General features: G+C 48.6%; 2 protein-coding genes across 2 annotated transcripts; both read left to right on the top strand.

The window, feature by feature from the left end:
- Positions 1-1,368: 1,368 nt before the first annotated feature.
- On the top strand, positions 1,369-11,868 carry tnfrsf11a (tumor necrosis factor receptor superfamily, member 11a, NFKB activator). Its single transcript, XM_062480372.1, is given in 12 exon segments — positions 1,369-1,637; positions 4,939-5,017; positions 5,661-5,713; positions 5,715-5,787; positions 6,027-6,176; positions 6,359-6,443; positions 7,015-7,058; positions 7,270-7,377; positions 7,470-7,519; positions 7,695-8,117; positions 8,160-8,679; positions 10,825-11,868. Coding segments are annotated over 12 exon segments (1,953 nt in total). The 5' UTR covers positions 1,369-1,562; the 3' UTR covers positions 11,118-11,868.
- Positions 11,869-13,162: 1,294 nt separating this feature from the next.
- Positions 13,163-16,792, top strand: si:dkey-73n8.3 (uncharacterized protein LOC100150965 homolog). The gene is made up of 7 exons (XM_062480371.1): positions 13,163-13,176; positions 13,927-14,096; positions 14,292-14,447; positions 14,549-14,653; positions 14,986-15,195; positions 15,604-15,796; positions 16,235-16,792. The coding sequence occupies exons 1-7, from the start codon at positions 13,163-13,165 to the stop codon at positions 16,335-16,337; spliced, it is 951 nt and encodes a 316-aa protein (XP_062336355.1). The 3' UTR covers positions 16,338-16,792.
- Positions 16,793-17,032: the final 240 nt, after the last annotated feature.

Below are 17,032 nucleotides of genomic sequence, written 5' to 3'. Positions count from 1 at the left end.
TAATTGGAGGCGGTAGACACATGCTGGATCTTGGTACATGTATGTAATTACTGACAGGGTCCAACCATAACCACCGTCCTCTGACCTCCCTGCAGGGGGTCTGGAGCCCACCTGGGAGGAGAAGGGGGGAGAGGGAGGGAGAGAGGAGTAAATGGAGTGATGACAAGGACAGAAACAGATGGAGGGAAAGAGAGAGACACAAAGAGAGAGAGGGAGAGAGAATATTGTATAGTGGAATGAACATATTGTATAAAGGAGTTCTGCTACTGTCAGCAGGTGATGCACAGGTATGGAAAAGTTCTGAACCCTCCTCACAACAATGTCTTGTTCGAAAGCAGGAGTTACGTAGTGTTGATGTTGTCAGGTCCGTAGTCACTTTCAGCTATTTTGACTGCGCATCTCCAATGACCGTGTCATCATGGAACCAGTGTGAATTACAACCGCTAATATTTAGTGTCTCTCTTCCTGGAGCATGGACCTGTACCATAGGGAGGGAGGGGGAGGGGGAGGGAGGGAGGGGGGGGGAGGGAGGGGGAGGGAGGGGGAGGGAGGGAGGGAGGGGGAGGGGGGGAGGGAGGGGGGTGAAGGAGTTTCTTCTCTAATAGTTATAAATATCCAGTGTTGCATGGAGGGAGCAGAGCAGGGTGGGGCCTCCACGATGCCTCCAGGAAATAATCTCCCAGGAAAATAAGGGGAAAAAAAACTGAGGGAGACCTCTGAATTTGCATGAGGCTGGTCCTCCCACCCTGGCATGGAGACAAGGGAGAGGGAGGAGGGAGAGAGGGAGGAGGGAGAGAAAGGGAGAGAAGGGGAGTGAGAGAAAGGGAGTGAGAGAAAGGGAGTGAAGGAGGAGGGGGAGAAAGAGAAGAGAGGGTCAAAGAACTAGAGATAGGAAGGCAGAGAGAATGAGAGGGAAGGAGGGAGGAGTGTGGTTGAAGAGAGAAGGAGAGAAAAAGAGAAGGAGAGGAATAAAAAAAGAGAAATGGAAGGGAATAAAAGGTTTTACTCAAGGTGACAGTTATGCAAATAGGAAATTACAGACAGGGCTTAGCATTCATGTTGAAAACTCCTTAAGGGAAGGAGGAGAGGAGATAGCTGAAAGATAACTGAACCCCCACTGCAGGTACCCCCCCCCCAATCCTCAGCATCCTGGTGGACAGAAACCGCATTCTCAAGTTACACACCATATCAACTTATACTGTCAGACACCACACTTATAATAAATGAAAATCATCATATTCTGTCTGTCACTCTGTCACGTCCACACACACACAGATTGTTTTGTCCATCATCACGTGGGAGGAGTCTTGTTTGCTGCTTGCCCTCACTCTTTTTACTCGCGTGCTCAATAACTTGCTTCACAACGTGTGGGAGAGCGGAGAAACTGCAACACGGGGAATGAGGAGCGAGAGAGAGACCGGAGTCTCGCCCGTGTTCAACCACACACCGTAGCCCTATTCAGACTGGGAAGTTTACCACAGTTACCGCGAACTTTTTCGCTTTTTCAAGTCTACCAGGCCACAAACTCCGAGACAAACGGATTTCTCTTGATAAGCTCGAAGATGAGGGTGAACTTTTCTACAAATTGGATTTTTCAAGGCTGGATAACGCATCTGATTTTTGTTCTTTGCGCACAGGTAAACCAACTTTATTTTTCTCGACTGGACTGTGTTTTGGGCAACAACCAATGCTGGCATGGGCACAGTTAAGAACTCAAAATTATACAGGAACATCCTCTACATGTAAATATCAAAAACTGTGAAAATCAGCCCACACGTTAAAAACGGTTGAGCCTTTAGACATGGTTAAAATGTAGACTTGTTTGTGCACAAACTGATTGAAAACAGAGGTTCCCATTTACGCCCCCCCCCCCCCCCCCCCCCCCGCTCCTCAATTCCCGGTTCTCCGCGTAACCGCTGTGTCCGCGCGCACAACTGCAAGCGCAATCTCCTCTTCTGTTTAGTAAACGCCGCGTGGCAGATATGTTTGTCACTGAGGATGCTTATTGAGTCATCATACAGATTACATTTTTAACTGAAGACGTCTTCAACACATAATATTAAGTATGGCTAAAGTTCTGTGTGGCGACCTACGTTGAGATCTGTTTCGGTGTTTGACAGCGCTCTTACTGGAAGTCTGTCGTAAAGACCGTTTCAAGTTGTCTTTTTCACATCCTTTACTATTTTTTTCCCCACCCTCTTAAATATCCATGATCTTTTCATTCGTTCATTTATTCTTTACAGTAAATCCTTCATTTGCTTGGTAGGTATAGTATCGATTAATTAAAGCCATATAGCGAGGAGCATCCGTCTCTGCCCCCCGGCCGGCTGTAGTCCGCATTAGAGCGTGTGTGTGTTGAGTGCGTGTGCTTGTGTGTGTGTGTTGAGTGTGTGTGTGCTGCAGGTCCCAACCTGAGCTGAAGTAACATCAGCCCACAAGCTTGACTGCAGCTCTTGGGCAACACTGTCTGGGAAGCCTGATTCTAGTAGTTTATGAAGCTAGTTATATTAGAACACGCTACATTAGATACGTGTTTAAGTATTTTATATCAGTGAGTTCTACTCTACTGCACTGTACTGCACTGCACTCTACTCCACATTACTCTCTCCTGTACTATACTCTGATGGGGTGCTGTTTGGTTCACTGTTGTACTTTTGTGTTTATGTCCACTGTCCCTTGTGCTTAGATAGACAGATACCAGTCTTGTGGAGCAGATTGCCTCAGGCAGGTAAATAGACTGAATCCATTCATGGCATTCATGGCTGACAGATTGCTTATCTTGGCAAGGAGCCAGAGGCTCTTGTGGCAGTTATGCAAATGTTCAGGTGGTCTAAGGAGGGAGTCCTTCAGGTCCCCCGTGTTCTGGTGCCCCTGTGATCACACAACACCCAAGACAGGCCACCGTTATTAGTTATGAAAAACTGTTTTCACACACTTACTGTTCACAAACACTCACTATAGCACACACTCATACACAAAGAACAACACACACACAAACGGCTAGATACAGTCCTTCCAGTGGTTAGAAGATTCTAAATCTAAACCTAACCTATAATCATGTAGGGTGGATGAGCATGTCCTTTCATTGAATACACATCCACTAGTGAATGAAAACTGTTGCGTAGTTTCATAATTATGAGAAGCCCAGATGTGGAAAGAAAAATACAATTCCCAGCATTCCTTTGGTTTGCTGTGCCCTCTTGCCCAGATCTGACCAATGCAGACTGAAATATCACACACAGCTGTGGCTTCCTCAGCCTAATCCTCTCCTTTCCTCACTCCCTAACCTCCCTATCTGAACTTAGTCTCAGAGTAAGATTCAGACCAAACTCAAGCTCAGACCAGATCTGAACTTAGTCTCAGAGTAAGATTCAGACCAAACTCAAGCTCAGACCAGATCTGAACTTAGTCTCAGAGTAAGATTCAGACCAAACTCAAGCTCAGACCAGATCTGAACTTTGTCTCAGAGGAAGATTCAGACCAAACACTCCTGGAAAACTATGTATGGGAACTCTCCATCTACCCTGAACATCTGAACATTTGTATCTTTAATCCTGGGAGCATCCCTCCCCTCCTCTCCTCTCCTCTCCTCTCCTCTCATCCCCTCCCCTCTCTCCCCTCCCCTCTTCTCTCTCTCTCTCCTCTCTCCTCTCTCCTCTCTCCTCTCTCCTCTCTCCTCTCTCCTCTCTCCTCTCTCCTCTCCCCTCCCCCTCTCCTCTCCTCTCCTCTCCTGCTAGCACATGGTCATCATTACGGCTGTGGTCGGTGTTCATCGTTAGCATTGTAGTAGAAACAAAACAAGGTCTGATGCATGGCATTCGTTAGACACGCCTCTTCCTGTTCAGCTTCTGGCGCCTCCTCTCCAGCAGGGACTAAACCCTGCCTCTCTGTGGGGGGCTGGGACGAGTGTGGGGGGGGGGGGGGGGCTGGGACGAGTGTGGGGTGGGGGGGCTGGGGGGGGTGTGGGGGGTGTGGGGGGGGGGGGGCTGGGGGGGGGGTGTGGGGGGGTGGGTGAGCAGGGGGAGAGGGGCGGAAAGGGAGAGAGACAGGCAGAGGGTGGATCATGGAGCCTTCCCTTTTCCCCCTCCACCTTCACATCCCTGACCTCCCCCACCACCACCTCCCTGGCCCCTCCAGCTGCCGCAACCTCCACCATGTCTGTCCTGGCCAGCCTTGCCCCTGCTCTCCCCCAGCAGCGGGGGCAGAAAGCTGGGGGCAGGATGGAGGAGAGCCTGCCTGTAGTGTCGTGTCCATGGCTGTGGGCTGGTTCCTGAGTTTCACACAAGGCGGAGGCACGCTTTTAGCTTGCCCTCTCGAAGAATATTTTCTCTCATAACAACGTTATTCTCTAATTCAGCAGATGGGTTTGATAGTACAGAACAGGATGTGGTAGACTGGTTAGGGAGGGTTTCTGTGTGTGTGTGTGTTTGTGTGTGTGTGTGCATGTGCATGTGCATATGTATGCAGTAGAGCGTGTGTGTGTGTGTGTGTGTGTGTATGAACATACAGGATTACTCCTGCCAACAGCAGTAGGTGGTGAAACCACAGCATGTTTTGTGTGTTTCTTGAACTCTTTGTTACGTGATCATTAAACACTCCAGTTCACCAGCCTGGCTGAGACCAGCACTTCGTAAACCAAGTGTTCAAGTATACTTTTTGATCTAAAAAGACAGGACAGGGACTTGAACCTCTGACCTTCTGATCTGCAGTCAAACACTCTACCACTGAACTACACCCATCTCCTCTGCTCTCCTTGCTTGTGCATCTGTCAAGTTAGGGTTGTGGTGGTCATTTGACTTTTTTAAAGCTTTTAGTTAATATATTTTAAGGCATTAAAATGCTTTATTTGGACAGATATGGTGAAGAACGACAGGAAATATAAAGGAGAGAGACATGACAGCAGAACCTGACAGCAGAACCTGTGTTTGTGTCTTGCAGAGGGCCTGTTCTCGACCAGCTGGCTGTGGACAGAACAAGTACCAAAAAAATGGGAGATGCTGCAGCATGTGTTCACCAGGTATCTACACACACACACACACACACACACACACACACACACTCACACACACACACAGTAGGAACACGTGAGGACTGCAGAGCTGCCAGTGACTCGTGTCTTCAGCTGTGTCTGGACCAGATCATTCTGTTCCACACGGTTACTGGAGGGAAATGTGGGTCACATGACCTGATAAAAATGCTTTTTCCATTTTTACGTTTTTCCTGAATGAAATGAGGAAGGATGTCAGAAAGGGGAACAATCTCTCTCTCACACAGACACACACACACACACACATTGGCACCGACACACTCACACACACACTCACACACACTGCACATGCATGCAGAGACCTGCGCCCAGACACTCACCCCCCTCACTCTAGTGTCAGGTGGAAACGGTTTAATTCAACCTCCTATTGATTCTACCTCCTTTAGGCTAGTGGGGTGTCTGGGATGAGTGGTGTAGTGGTCTCACTACAGACACACAACAATTTAATTTCATTGTAGGACACTTGAATCCAAAGCGACGTGTAGGGAGGCTTTTAAACGTCAACCTCTTGATCTGCAGTCAGCTCTACTACAGATTACTACATGCTCTTCAACTCCCTCTCCCTCGCTCTCCCTCCCTCCCTCCCTCCCTCCGTCCCTCCCCCCCCCCCCAGGTACCTTTGCTCTGAAGCGGTGCTCCATGGATTCAGACACGGAGTGTCACCCGTTGTGGCGATGACGAGTACCAGCCAGACTGGAACAACGACACCAAGTGTCATCCCCAGAAGCTCTGCGATGCCGGTCAGTTACCACGACAACAACACCCCTGCCACAGCCTCACCCGTAGCAACACAGAAGTCACGACAACAACAGAATCGTGTCAGAATTATAATCATTCAGACTCAAGGAGTGGTCTATGTTAACCAGGCGCAGTGCAAAGCTTCTTTGTGGAGACTGACAACGAGAGAGTTGTTGTTGTTGTTGTGGAGATGAAGAACAAGTGTGTTGATGTTTGCCCGCCTGGCTGTCGTCCTGTGCAGGGAAGGGTTTCAGCAGTGAGAGGCCCAGAAACGCCAAGGGTCCAGAGCCCTGCAGGTGCATCTCTGGACGACAGTGTTCTCCAATCAAGTGTGAGTTCTGTGAGAAGATACCCAGCTGTGGACCAGGGTCTGGACAGGAGACCCTCCCTGGTGAGACAGACACACACAGGCACACACAGTCACACACGCACACACACACAGGCATTCAGACACATATACTGTACACATACAGATTTGTAGCTTCAGTACTTTACACTTGATGTTACTGCAACACCGTGTTAACCCTTTCTTAACCTACTCTGTGTGTGTGTGTGTGTGTGTGGTGACCGCAGAGTCAGTGAGGAAGATCTGTGTGCCTTGCAAGAGGGGCTTCTTCTCCTCAAATACCTCTTTAGAACCATGCAAACCCTGGACCAAGTAAGTACACACACACACACTGTCAACATAGAGAGGGGGGACGGAATGGAGAGAAAGGAGGAGAGAGAGAGGAGGAGAGAGAGAGAGAGCAGGAGAGAGAGAGAGAGAGAGAGGAGGAGAGAGAGAGAGAGAGAGAGAGAGGAGAGAGAGAGGAGAGAGAGAGAGAGGAGAGAGAGAGAGAGAGAGAGAGAGATGAGAGAGAGAGAGAGAGAGAGAGAGAGAGAGAGAGAGAAGAGAGAGAGAGAGGGGGAGAGAAGGAGAGAGAGAAGGGAGAGGAGGAGAGAGAAGGAGAGAGGAGGAGAGAGAGAGAGAGAGAGAGAGAGAGAGAGAGAGAGAGGGGGAGAGAAGGAGAGAGAGAATGGGAGAGGAGGAGAGAGGAGGACAGAGAAGGAGAGAAAGGAGGAGAGAGGAAGAGAGAAAGGAGAGATATAAGGAGAGAGAAGGAGAGCGAGAAGGAGAGAGGAGAGAGAGAAGGAGAGAGGAGGTCGAGGGTCGTGTGGAGGAACAGTCACCTGACCATGTGTCCATGTTGTGTGTGCCCCAGCTGCAAGGCTCAGGGGGAGGAGTGAAGAGAAGTCTGTACTGACGGCTTCGACGCTGTGTGTGGAGCCGGTGGACGTAAACTTACCAGCCTGCTCTCTGGCACACAAACACACACACACACACACAGCAGACAAAAGTGACCAAGCATATGCTGTACAGTGTTTGAACAAACATTGGCTGGAGGACTGGGCAGAAATACTCTTGAATTGAACTGATTACACTGAACTGATCTCTCTCTCTCTCTCTTGCTCTCTCTCTCTGTCTCTCTCTCTCTCCCCCCCAGATTCCTCCACTTCCTGGGTAGTAGTGTCCATTCTGTCCAACATCACCATCCTATCTCTCCTCATCCTGCTGCTGTTCTGCTGCAAGGACAAGCTCAAGATCCTGTCTGGTACATGCCACAGAGGTCCCTATCAAGTTCAGTTTGATTGGATTTCTTTGAATGTGAAGGGAAGAAATGTGACAGACTTTTATCTCTTACAGTGAATCTGCGTTCCTGCGTCCAGAATCTGAAGAGAACCAGGATTCAGCAGGTAGGAAGGACCCCAACTTAAGACTCTGCAACTCGAGAGAAAATCTAGAGTGTCAGTCTGAACCTGCTATCTCTTTCTCTCCCCCCCTCTCTCTCTTTCTCGCCCCCCTCTCTCTCTCTTTTTCTCCCCCCTCTCTCTCTCTTTCTCTCCCCCCTCTCTCTCTCTTTCTCTCCAGGAGACTCTGGCTCCTCTCTACCATAGTGGAGGAGGAGGAGGAGGAGGAGACAAGAGTCTGATCCAGAGCTGTCCCCTGTGTGAGACCACCAGCCTGATCCAGGGGGACCCCTGCACCCCCTCGGAGCCACCCCTCACCTGCCCCAGCCCAGCCCCGGCTCTCTCCATCAAACTGCCCCTCACGCCTCCCAGGCAGGGAGAGGAGGAGGGGGGAGAGGAGGGCTCGTGCGCATCCCCGCTGCTGGCGTGCACGTGCGTGTGTGTGCCGTCGGTGCGCGAGCCTCTGGAGGTCGGGGAGAACGAGGACTGTAGTCAGGCAGTGAACCCGGGGACTCTAGGACCCTGCTACTGTAGAGTAGGCCAGGGAGAGGAGGGAGGGAGGGAGGAGGGAGAGAGGGATGAGGGTGAGGAGGGAGAGAGGGATGAAGAGGGAGAGGGGGATGAGGAGGGAGAGGGGGATGAGGAGGGAGAGGGGGATGAGGAGGGAGAGAGGGATGAGGGGGAGGGAGTGCGGACAGAGGGCCAGCAAAGCACAAGTACACAGGGAGGCCAGAGCCAGTCAGGTGCGACTACTCCCCCCTCCTCCCTCCCTCCCTCCCCTCTCCTTGCCTCCTCCTTCCTCTCCCCTGCCGACGTGTCACCTGACCTGTGTCCGCCCCTGACTCAGGCTAGGGCAGAGGTCAGAGGTCAGCTGACTGACAGGTCACTACAGAAGGGGAGGAGCCTTTATGGACTGAAAGACGGTTTAGGCTCCGCCCCTGGCTCTGACACCATACCCTCTCCGCCCCCCACGGTGACCTCACTCACTCTCACAGCCAATGGGGAGCCATCGTCAGAGCCGAGCTCCGAGGCCTCCACAGAGGAGCTCGACCAGGGACATTCCTTGAGGGACAGTGGGGGAGACAAGCTCTCTCCTAGGGATGTGGACTTGGAGTTTTCCCCCAAAAACCTCCAGAGTGACCTGGCTGAAACAGTGCTCACCTCGGGTAGGTGCAGAATAGATAGACTTCTGAAAGAAAACTACTGTCAGAATACCAATGACATACATTTACATACTATGAAAGAAAACTACTGTCAGAATACCAATGACATACATTTACATACTAGATACTTGGGTGTGTTGTGGCAAGTTGTTCTAGAAGGCTTCAGCGATGGTTAGAATTATAGAACTGTTTTGTTTATTCGGTGAAAGTTCTAGATCTTATAAAAGTTTGTTTACTGTAACAATAGTCCTTGGAGAGTCTTCAGGCCTTCAGAACTAGGATTTATGTGGGAGAAGGTTAGTGTGTCGCTTTCACCTCATTGAGACCACACACAGTAGGAACGAAATGCAACACGAGAACAGCAGAACTAAACTACACTTCCAGAGTGTGTTTATGCGTCTCTGTGTCTATGTGTGTGTGTGTGCGTGTGATGTCTCTTGCTACAGTCTGGCAAAGTGGTCATTGTGTGTGTGTGTGTGTGTGTGTGTGTGTGTGTGTGTGTGTGTGTGTGTGTGTGTGTGTGTGTGTAAGTGCTATGCCTTCCCCAACACTCCTGTTTTCCCAGAGTTCTAAGTGGTTGAGCAAAGGAACCACAGATCTTATTGAAACAAGATGTGCACCGAACACACAATGGAGCAATACTTACTGACAGGCACACACACACACACCGCCCATGCACACACACACAATGACCGCTTTGCCGAGTTCTAGCACTTTTGCTGATGAGTTTAGACTTTAATTACACTCCTGTGCTTCAGGAAATAAACAGCATTTCCCATAATGCAGTGATAACAGGTCATAAACTGGACTTCCCACTCAGCGAAGACAGAGGTCAGATTGAGGACACGATCACCTCTCCTGTGACAGTAGATTGAGAGTAGACAATGAGAGAAGTCCTCCAGGTCTCAACATGATGGGATGATGTGTAGTCTGGAATAGAAGACGTTTTGTTGTGTCTGCCATACAGTGTGAAAACACTCAGCAACTCTGAGCAAACTAAGTCAATGTGTAAATAAAGGTGCCCACTTTGCTTTGGTAACCGTGGTGACACAAGGCATTTTTGACTGATGAGACAAGCAGGCTGTGCTGGTAAACGAATGCAGGCGACGGCTTAAAAATGAGTGTGTGTGTTTGTTTGTGTGTGTGTGTGTGTGGGAGTGTCGGTGGGCATGGGTGTGTGTGCACTTGCCTGCGTGGGCATGTTAGTGTGTGTGAGAGTGCATTAGGGGGCATGTGCGACTGTGTGTGAGTGTGAGGTGTGTGTGTGTGTGTATGTGTGTGTGACACCAGCAGTGTGAGGCCTGAGTCAGCGAGGGTCTGGCCTTGGTCAGTGTGTGCCCTCTGTCCTCCACAGTTTCAAACAGGAAGTGGGGGCAGATGTGTCGCAACAACATTTTCCTGCCAGGTCTAAAAATACCTCCTGGAGGTGTGAAAGAGGGAAATTAAATACACACTGGATCTTTGTTTCTGTGTAGAGAATTAGCATGACCACAGATGAACTAGAGGCCTCAAGTATCACTTTTGGGTGTGAATGCTCACCCCAGGTGACCCTCGCTTTGCTCCCAGTGCTGACTGGAAGCCTGTTCACAGACGAGCTGACTGTCATGCTGAAACGATTATACTGTAGGACATACTTGGGCATTCTGGACTGGGAGCATGGTCTCAGAAACCAGCATTGAGGTTGAGAGTGAGGGGAATGTGTGTGTGTTTGTATGGGTCAGACTGTGTGTGTATGTGTGTGTGTGTGGGTCAGTCTGATGCATGGTCATCACACCCACAGGCTGTTTGTCATACAAGGTCACCATAACCCATGAGTTGCTTCTATATCACAGTATGTGTTTGTGTCTGTGTCATAGTATAGAAATATAGATAGACATTTCACTACAGGATGTGTCTTTGAGATTAAGGGACAACTCAACTCATTATTTTGTTCTCTCTCTCCCCCCCTCTCTCTCCCCCGCCTCACTCTCTCCCTCCCTCCCTCCCTCACCCCCGCCTCACTCTCTCTCTCTCCCTCCCTCCCTCATCTCTCCTCCCTCTCTCCCCCCTCTCTCTCCCCCCCTCTCTCTCCCCTCTCCCCCCCTATCTCTCTTCCCCCTGTCTCTCCCCCCTCTCTCTCTCCCCCCTCTCCCCCCCTCTCTTTCTCAGGTCAGGTATCAGGGAACCACAACACCACGTTCATCTCCAGCGGTCAGGTGATGAATTTCAGCGGCGAAGTCGTCGTTGTCTATGTCAGCCAGACATCGCTAGGCAACGCGGGGGCGGAGCTAGACAATGCGTTTGGGAACCCTGTCCAGGAGCAAGCCAATGAAAATGCTTGGCTCTTTCAGAGTCTCACCTCCAAAATCCCAACACTAGGGATCTCCATTTCCCCCACTCCCCCACAGGATGACAACCTGCCCGTTCAGGAAGTGACCAATGATTGGCCGAGGGAAAAGTGAACAAGCAGCTGTGACAGAAGGATGTAAAGACTTGGGCCTGATCCTGTTTCAACCCTCCTGGACCTGGAGCCGTCCTACCTAGACCTGACCCTGAGCCCACCTTCACACTCTCCTTCCTCACTCTCCTAAACGTTCTAGGGAGCAGGAAACCAAATTGAATTGGGCCTGAGATTGAAGCATGTTTATAGGACTGTGGTTTTGAGCTGGATAGTGTCCGAGTCCTAGCAAACTGAAACTGCCCTCTCCTAACCTCAAGGTAAACAAGCTACACAACATCCACCTCGTCCAGATCCCTGTCATCCAGTCTGTCAGTTTGTGGGTCCGCGTGGGCCAAAAAAAGTTTACTTCAGATGATTTAATTACTCATTCATTTTGTAAAGTTTTATTTTACCCCTGTGGTCCATTTGATATCTGTCGCACCACAAATGTGGTTTGTTTTTGTAAGAAAAATGCTGTGCATTTGTTGAGCAATACTGTTCTATCCTTCTAAGTATCTTGTGTGTTTTTAAATATGTTGCTCAAGTTCACATCTCAACTAAGACATAACTCAATTAAATATTTGCTGACCTTTTGAAAAAAGTCCAGTAGCTTGTTGATACACTTTTAAAAGTTCTAATAGTTCTACATGGACTTTACACAAGTTGAAAACGATCTTTTTTTAAATGTTTACACAACTGTAAACCAAATGTAAATATGTGTTGAAATCAAATGTAATAAATGAAAGGACGATTTCTCTTTTGATTTGAGACGATTCAATTTAAACATATTTTATTTAAACATCGAGTCGTTTTGCAACAGAAGTCCACGTGTGGTCAGCAGTTGGTGGATGACTAACTTTCTTATTCTTCAAACATCAAATTACAACAGAGTTATTTGTCGTTCCTTTGAGCTAAAATCACTATGAAAACATTGTTAATTACAGATGTGGCTAGGGCTGTCCTCTCTGTCTCTTCCCCAGAGATGATAGACAACCTTTCATTAGAAAGACTAGCAGTTTCTCTCTGGAGCAAACATCCAGCTAGCGTAGCATGATGGCTAAGCTATTTCTGTCCCAACCACATGAGAAGTTAGTTGTGCTGAATTAGGTCTGCTTTTAAGGGTGTGTGTGTGTGTGTGTGGTACAGTAATTGTCTATCTCTCTCTGTGTGTGTGTGTGTGTGTTAGACAAATGTGCAATATGAGGACTGTGCTGTTTTCAAGTTGTTTTTGGATAGGAAAACAGGAAGTCCTGACCAATCTACACATGGTTTACATGAAGATCTCAGCTGCTTCACATCCCTGCTTCTCTCCTCGTCTCACAGGGACTGGTCTGAACGTGTTCTGTACAGCAGCACGCCCTCTAATGGACGTTTATCAGTTAGCTGGGAAGAAAGGTTTAGGATGTGAAGTTAGTGCGCTGTACATGGGAGCATGACATTAGACTGGTCTCTGTGAGTTCTTCAGATTCTCTATCTCTCTCTCTCCCCCCCTCACTTTTTCTCTCTCCTCTTCCCCCTTTCTCCTTCTTTCTCCTCCTCCCTCTCTCCCTCTCTCTCTGTCTTTCTCCTCCTCCTTCCCCCCCCCCCAATCCCCACTTCTCTCTATCTTTGTAGTGTGGTCCTCACTCTATCCTGGAAACCACCTGAACTTCTCACAAGGAAATACTGACACTACACACCCTCACTTGTCCATTAGGATAGTACTTGTGTTTCACCCAGGGGAATCTTGCACCAGATCAATTTTCCAAGAATCCAGTGATTCTGTTCATGCCTGGTTTCAAGATGCCCTCTGAACCCCCTTTGCAGATCAAGCTCAGATATCTCCTAACTGGACGCCGGAAGATGTTCTCTCTGACACACTTAATCAATCCAACACAACTTAATTGAGAATATGACATGGCATTGTCACACCCCAGAGCCTTTCAATGATCCTCAAACAACTCTGAATCATGAGACACACACACACACACACCCATCCACGCATACACACACTAAATCTACATATCCTCAGAATATTCTAGTCTCTGTGTTGGAAGGGTAACTTCTCATCTCCCAGAGACATCAGCTATGCAGACCCTCAGGTACGTCTCTTTACTTTCTCTCAGCAGTGGATTCTAACTGAGGTACTGTTCAAATTCAACTGAATTGGAAAATGTCTACATTTCTTATCTTGAAAAAAAGTATTTGAAACTTTTATTTTATGTTACATTTTATTTAGCTTAAAAAGCTTTTCAAACTCCTCAAGCTAATGAAGTATAATCAAATGATTTGACTTAAGAAGCTCTGTTAAACATACTTGATTAGAATCTAGACTGAAGTTTGAATTTCAACTGTCAACTAGAACATCAGATGTTGGAGTTAAAGGCTTCAACTGACTAAGACGAGGATGTCCTCAAATCCTCACCCTGCAGATCCATAGATAGGAGAGTGTGAGGTGCAGCTCAGTGGTTAGAGATTCTGACTGCAGATCAAGAGATCGCAGGTTCATAAAAGCGTCGTCTGGAAACGTGAAAACGGATGATGAGGACTTGGGGATGGTCTTTACCCAAACCCCACACCAGATCTCTCTTCTTCTACAGCTCTTTACCCAAACCCCACACCAGATCTCTCTTCTTCTACAGCTCTTTACCCAAACCCCACACCAGATCTCTCTTCTTCTACAGCTCTTTACCCAAACCCCACACCAGATCTCTCTTCTTCTACAGCTCTTTACCCAAACCCCACACCAGATCTCTCTTCTTCTACAGCTCTTTACCAAAGCCCCAAACCAGATCTCTCTTCTTCTACAGCTCTTTACCAAAGCCCCAAACCAGATCTCTCTTCTTCTACAGCTCTCCAGCTGGTCGTATCTCAGTACCCAGACTCCCCTTCTCCTCCCTCCCCAGATCTCTCTTCTTCTACAGCTGGGCGTCAGACGCGAGTCTGGAGGGGAGGACGGCCATAGTGACGGGAGCTAACACTGGCATCGGCAAGGAGACCGCCAGGGACCTGGCTAAGAGAGGTACACACACACACTATTAGATTAGATGCGCACACACACACACACACAGACAAACACAGATGGACACACAATGTTTTTAAGAAAAGTTGTGCCCATGAGCACAGAGAAAGACACACACACAATGTTACTCTAACACACACACTATATTACTCTAACACACACACACACAGCGTGAACATGTGGTCCTGTCTACAGGAGCTCGTGTGATCCTGGCATGCAGAGACAAGACAAAGGCTGAGCTAGCAGTGAGTGACATCACCAAGGAGGTGGGAGGAGCCAAGGTGGTCGCTGGCCAATTGGATCTTGCCGACACTAAGTCCATATGTGAATTTGCAGAACATATCTACAATAGTGAGTCACGATGACACACACACACACACACACACAGATGTTTGTTTGTCAATTGATGTTTTCTCCAGAATCACTGACCCAGGCGTAACATCTTTGCTTAGCGGAAAAGGCTCTCCACATCCTGATCAACAATGCTGGTGTGGCCATGTGCCCCTACAGCACCACCGTGAATGGCTTCGAGACACAGTTTGGCGTGAACCACCTAGGTAGGACAACAGCCAATCACCAACCAGTAATAACGATGCAGACATGTTAATCCAAAGGGACTTTCAAGGTGGGATTTTAACTTATGAGTTCTTGCTCTGTAGTCACATGATCTACCACTGAACTATAACCATCCTAATGGGATGAAACTGCCTATGATGGACGCCTTGGAGGTTACTAATTTTCGTCTCTTAATCTTTCTCCCTCTCTCTTTTTCTCTCTCTCTCTCTCTCTTTCTTTCTCTCTTCCTTTCTTTCTCTCTTCCTTTCTTTCTCTCTCTTTTTCTGTCTTTCTTTCTTTCTCCCTCTCTCTTTCTCTCTCTTCCTTTCTCAAGGTCACTTCTTCCTTACGTTCCTCTTGCTGGACCTGCTGAAACACTCTGCCCCCTCGAGAGTCATCAACATCTCCTCGCTGGCTCACATGATGGGGAAGATCTGCTTTGAGGACCTGAACATGGAGAAGAGCTATCATCCTCTGAAGGCTTATGTTCAGAGCAAGCTGGCTAACGTCCTTTTTACCAGAGAACTGGCCAAGAGGGCTGAGGGTAACAGTGTGTGTGTGTGTGTGTGTGAGTTTGGGCATGTGAGTGAGTGTGTGTTTTTGGGTATGAGCGTGTGTGTGAGCGAGTGTGTATGCATGAACACTGGTATGTCTGTGAGAGTGTGAGCGTGTTTATGAACTTGTGTGTGTGTTGGGGGGGGGGGGCATGGAGAATGAATATGAACACTGTTCTAGTATGACAGTCGACAGTCTCATGTCTAAACCACTGTTGCCTAAAGAAGAAAACACTTGAAACCTAAAACAGTCAAATTCCTTTTTTAAATCAGCTGACCTTTATACAATGTACATGTGTGTGTGTGTGTGTGTGTGTGTGTGTGTGTGTGTGTGTGTGGTGATACTTGTTTGTGTGTGTGTGTGTGTGTGTGTGTGCTGCGATATGTGTGTGTGACAGCTCTAGGTGTGACAGCCTATGCTGTGGACCCAGGCGTCGTCAACACTGAGTTGGTTAGGCATCTGCAGCGCCCCCTGCAGGTGCTGATCAGCCGGTTCAGCTACCTGGTGAAGACTCCTGCGGAGGGGGCCCAGACCTCCCTCTACCTGGCTGTCACCCCAGAGAGTGAGCTCTGCACTGGGGGGTACTACAGGTCTGTCTCTACGGGAACTCCAAAGACCTTGACTCAGCCTGTGACCCTGGATATGACCCCATCCATGAACTTCAGGTTGGAAGGAGATTGAAGCTGATTCTTTCATATTCTCTGATGTATTTTCTCCCCTCTCCTCTCCTCTCTCCCCCTCTCCTCTCCTCTCCTCCCCTCCTCTCTCCTCTCTCCTCTCCTCCCCTCTCCTCTCCCCCCCTCTCCTCTCCTCCCCTCTCCTCTCCTCTCCCCCCCTCCCCTCTCCTCCCCTCCCCTCCCCTCCCCTCTCCTCTCCCCCCCTCTCCTGTCCTCCCCTCTCCTCTCCTCTCCCCCCCTCCCCTCCCCTCTCCTCTCCTCCCCTCTCCTCTCCTCTCCCCCCCTCTCCTCCCCTCTCCTCTCCCCCCCTCCCCTTCCCTCTCCTCCCCTCTCCTCCTCTCTCCTCCTCAGGAGCTGTGCTGAGGCGTTGTGTTCCAAGGCTGGTCTTGATGATGGTACTGCTCTTAAACTCTGGACCGTGAGCTGCCACCTGCTTGGGATACGCTGGCGATGAAGAGACACACACACACATACATGCACACACCCACGCACACATATATGCATGTAAGCATACACACCTCCCTTGCATCTCCCAATCTCTCTCTCTCTTTCTCTCTCTTTTCTCTCTTGAGTGATGTATGAACATTAATTAAGCACACTTTTATGATGCATGTTGTTCTTGTCTGTCAGTTTAAAGTTTGGGACAGTCAAGATGCAGACTAGTAGAAGTCACTAGTGGCTGGTGTTAGGGTAGAACTTCAGATACACTGTCGCTACAGTACAGTAATAACAGTGTGACTGTGTGACAAGATGAGATGTATTATGGTGGTCTTTGGCATCAAATCGTTTATCAATACGTGTTCAGAGAGAAAATGTTGGATTGAGTGAATCAATGTAAGGATTGATATGACATTAATGCATGTTAGCTTCTGTCTTGTGTTCTGGACCGCGGTGAAATAAAAAACGAGAATGCACCATAACCTTGTCCGTCTTTTGAAAGACTGTAGATTTTAGAACAAATCTGTCGAACAAAGTGTGCTTGTGGGAACCTCTAGCGTGCAAAGGCAGTATTGCTATCAGTAAATCCAGAGTTAGCCTACATATTGCTTACTTTCTTTCAAAGAGCAATGGCTGAAACAATGATGTGCTCTAAAAGCAGGAATGCTATTGACGTAATTCATTTTAAATAATAATACTTACTGTGAGTCG

This window comes from Osmerus eperlanus, chromosome 15 (genome assembly GCF_963692335.1).
Source record: "Osmerus eperlanus chromosome 15, fOsmEpe2.1, whole genome shotgun sequence".
Taxonomy (NCBI): domain Eukaryota; kingdom Metazoa; phylum Chordata; class Actinopteri; order Osmeriformes; family Osmeridae; genus Osmerus; species Osmerus eperlanus.
The sequence above is the reverse complement of the archived record's forward strand: the minus strand, read 5'-3'. Positions and strand labels throughout refer to the sequence as shown.

What these genes read in the sequence shown, in the direction of transcription:
- si:dkey-73n8.3 (XM_062480371.1), top strand. An exon ending in GTTTGGCGTGAACCACCTAG is followed by an intron (nt 14,654 to 14,985) that starts GTAGGACAACAG and finishes TCCTTTCTCAAG; the next exon opens with GTCACTTCTTCCTTACGTTC. An exon ending in TGCACTGGGGGGTACTACAG is followed by an intron (nt 15,797 to 16,234) that starts GTCTGTCTCTAC and finishes TCTCCTCCTCAG; the next exon opens with GAGCTGTGCTGAGGCGTTGT.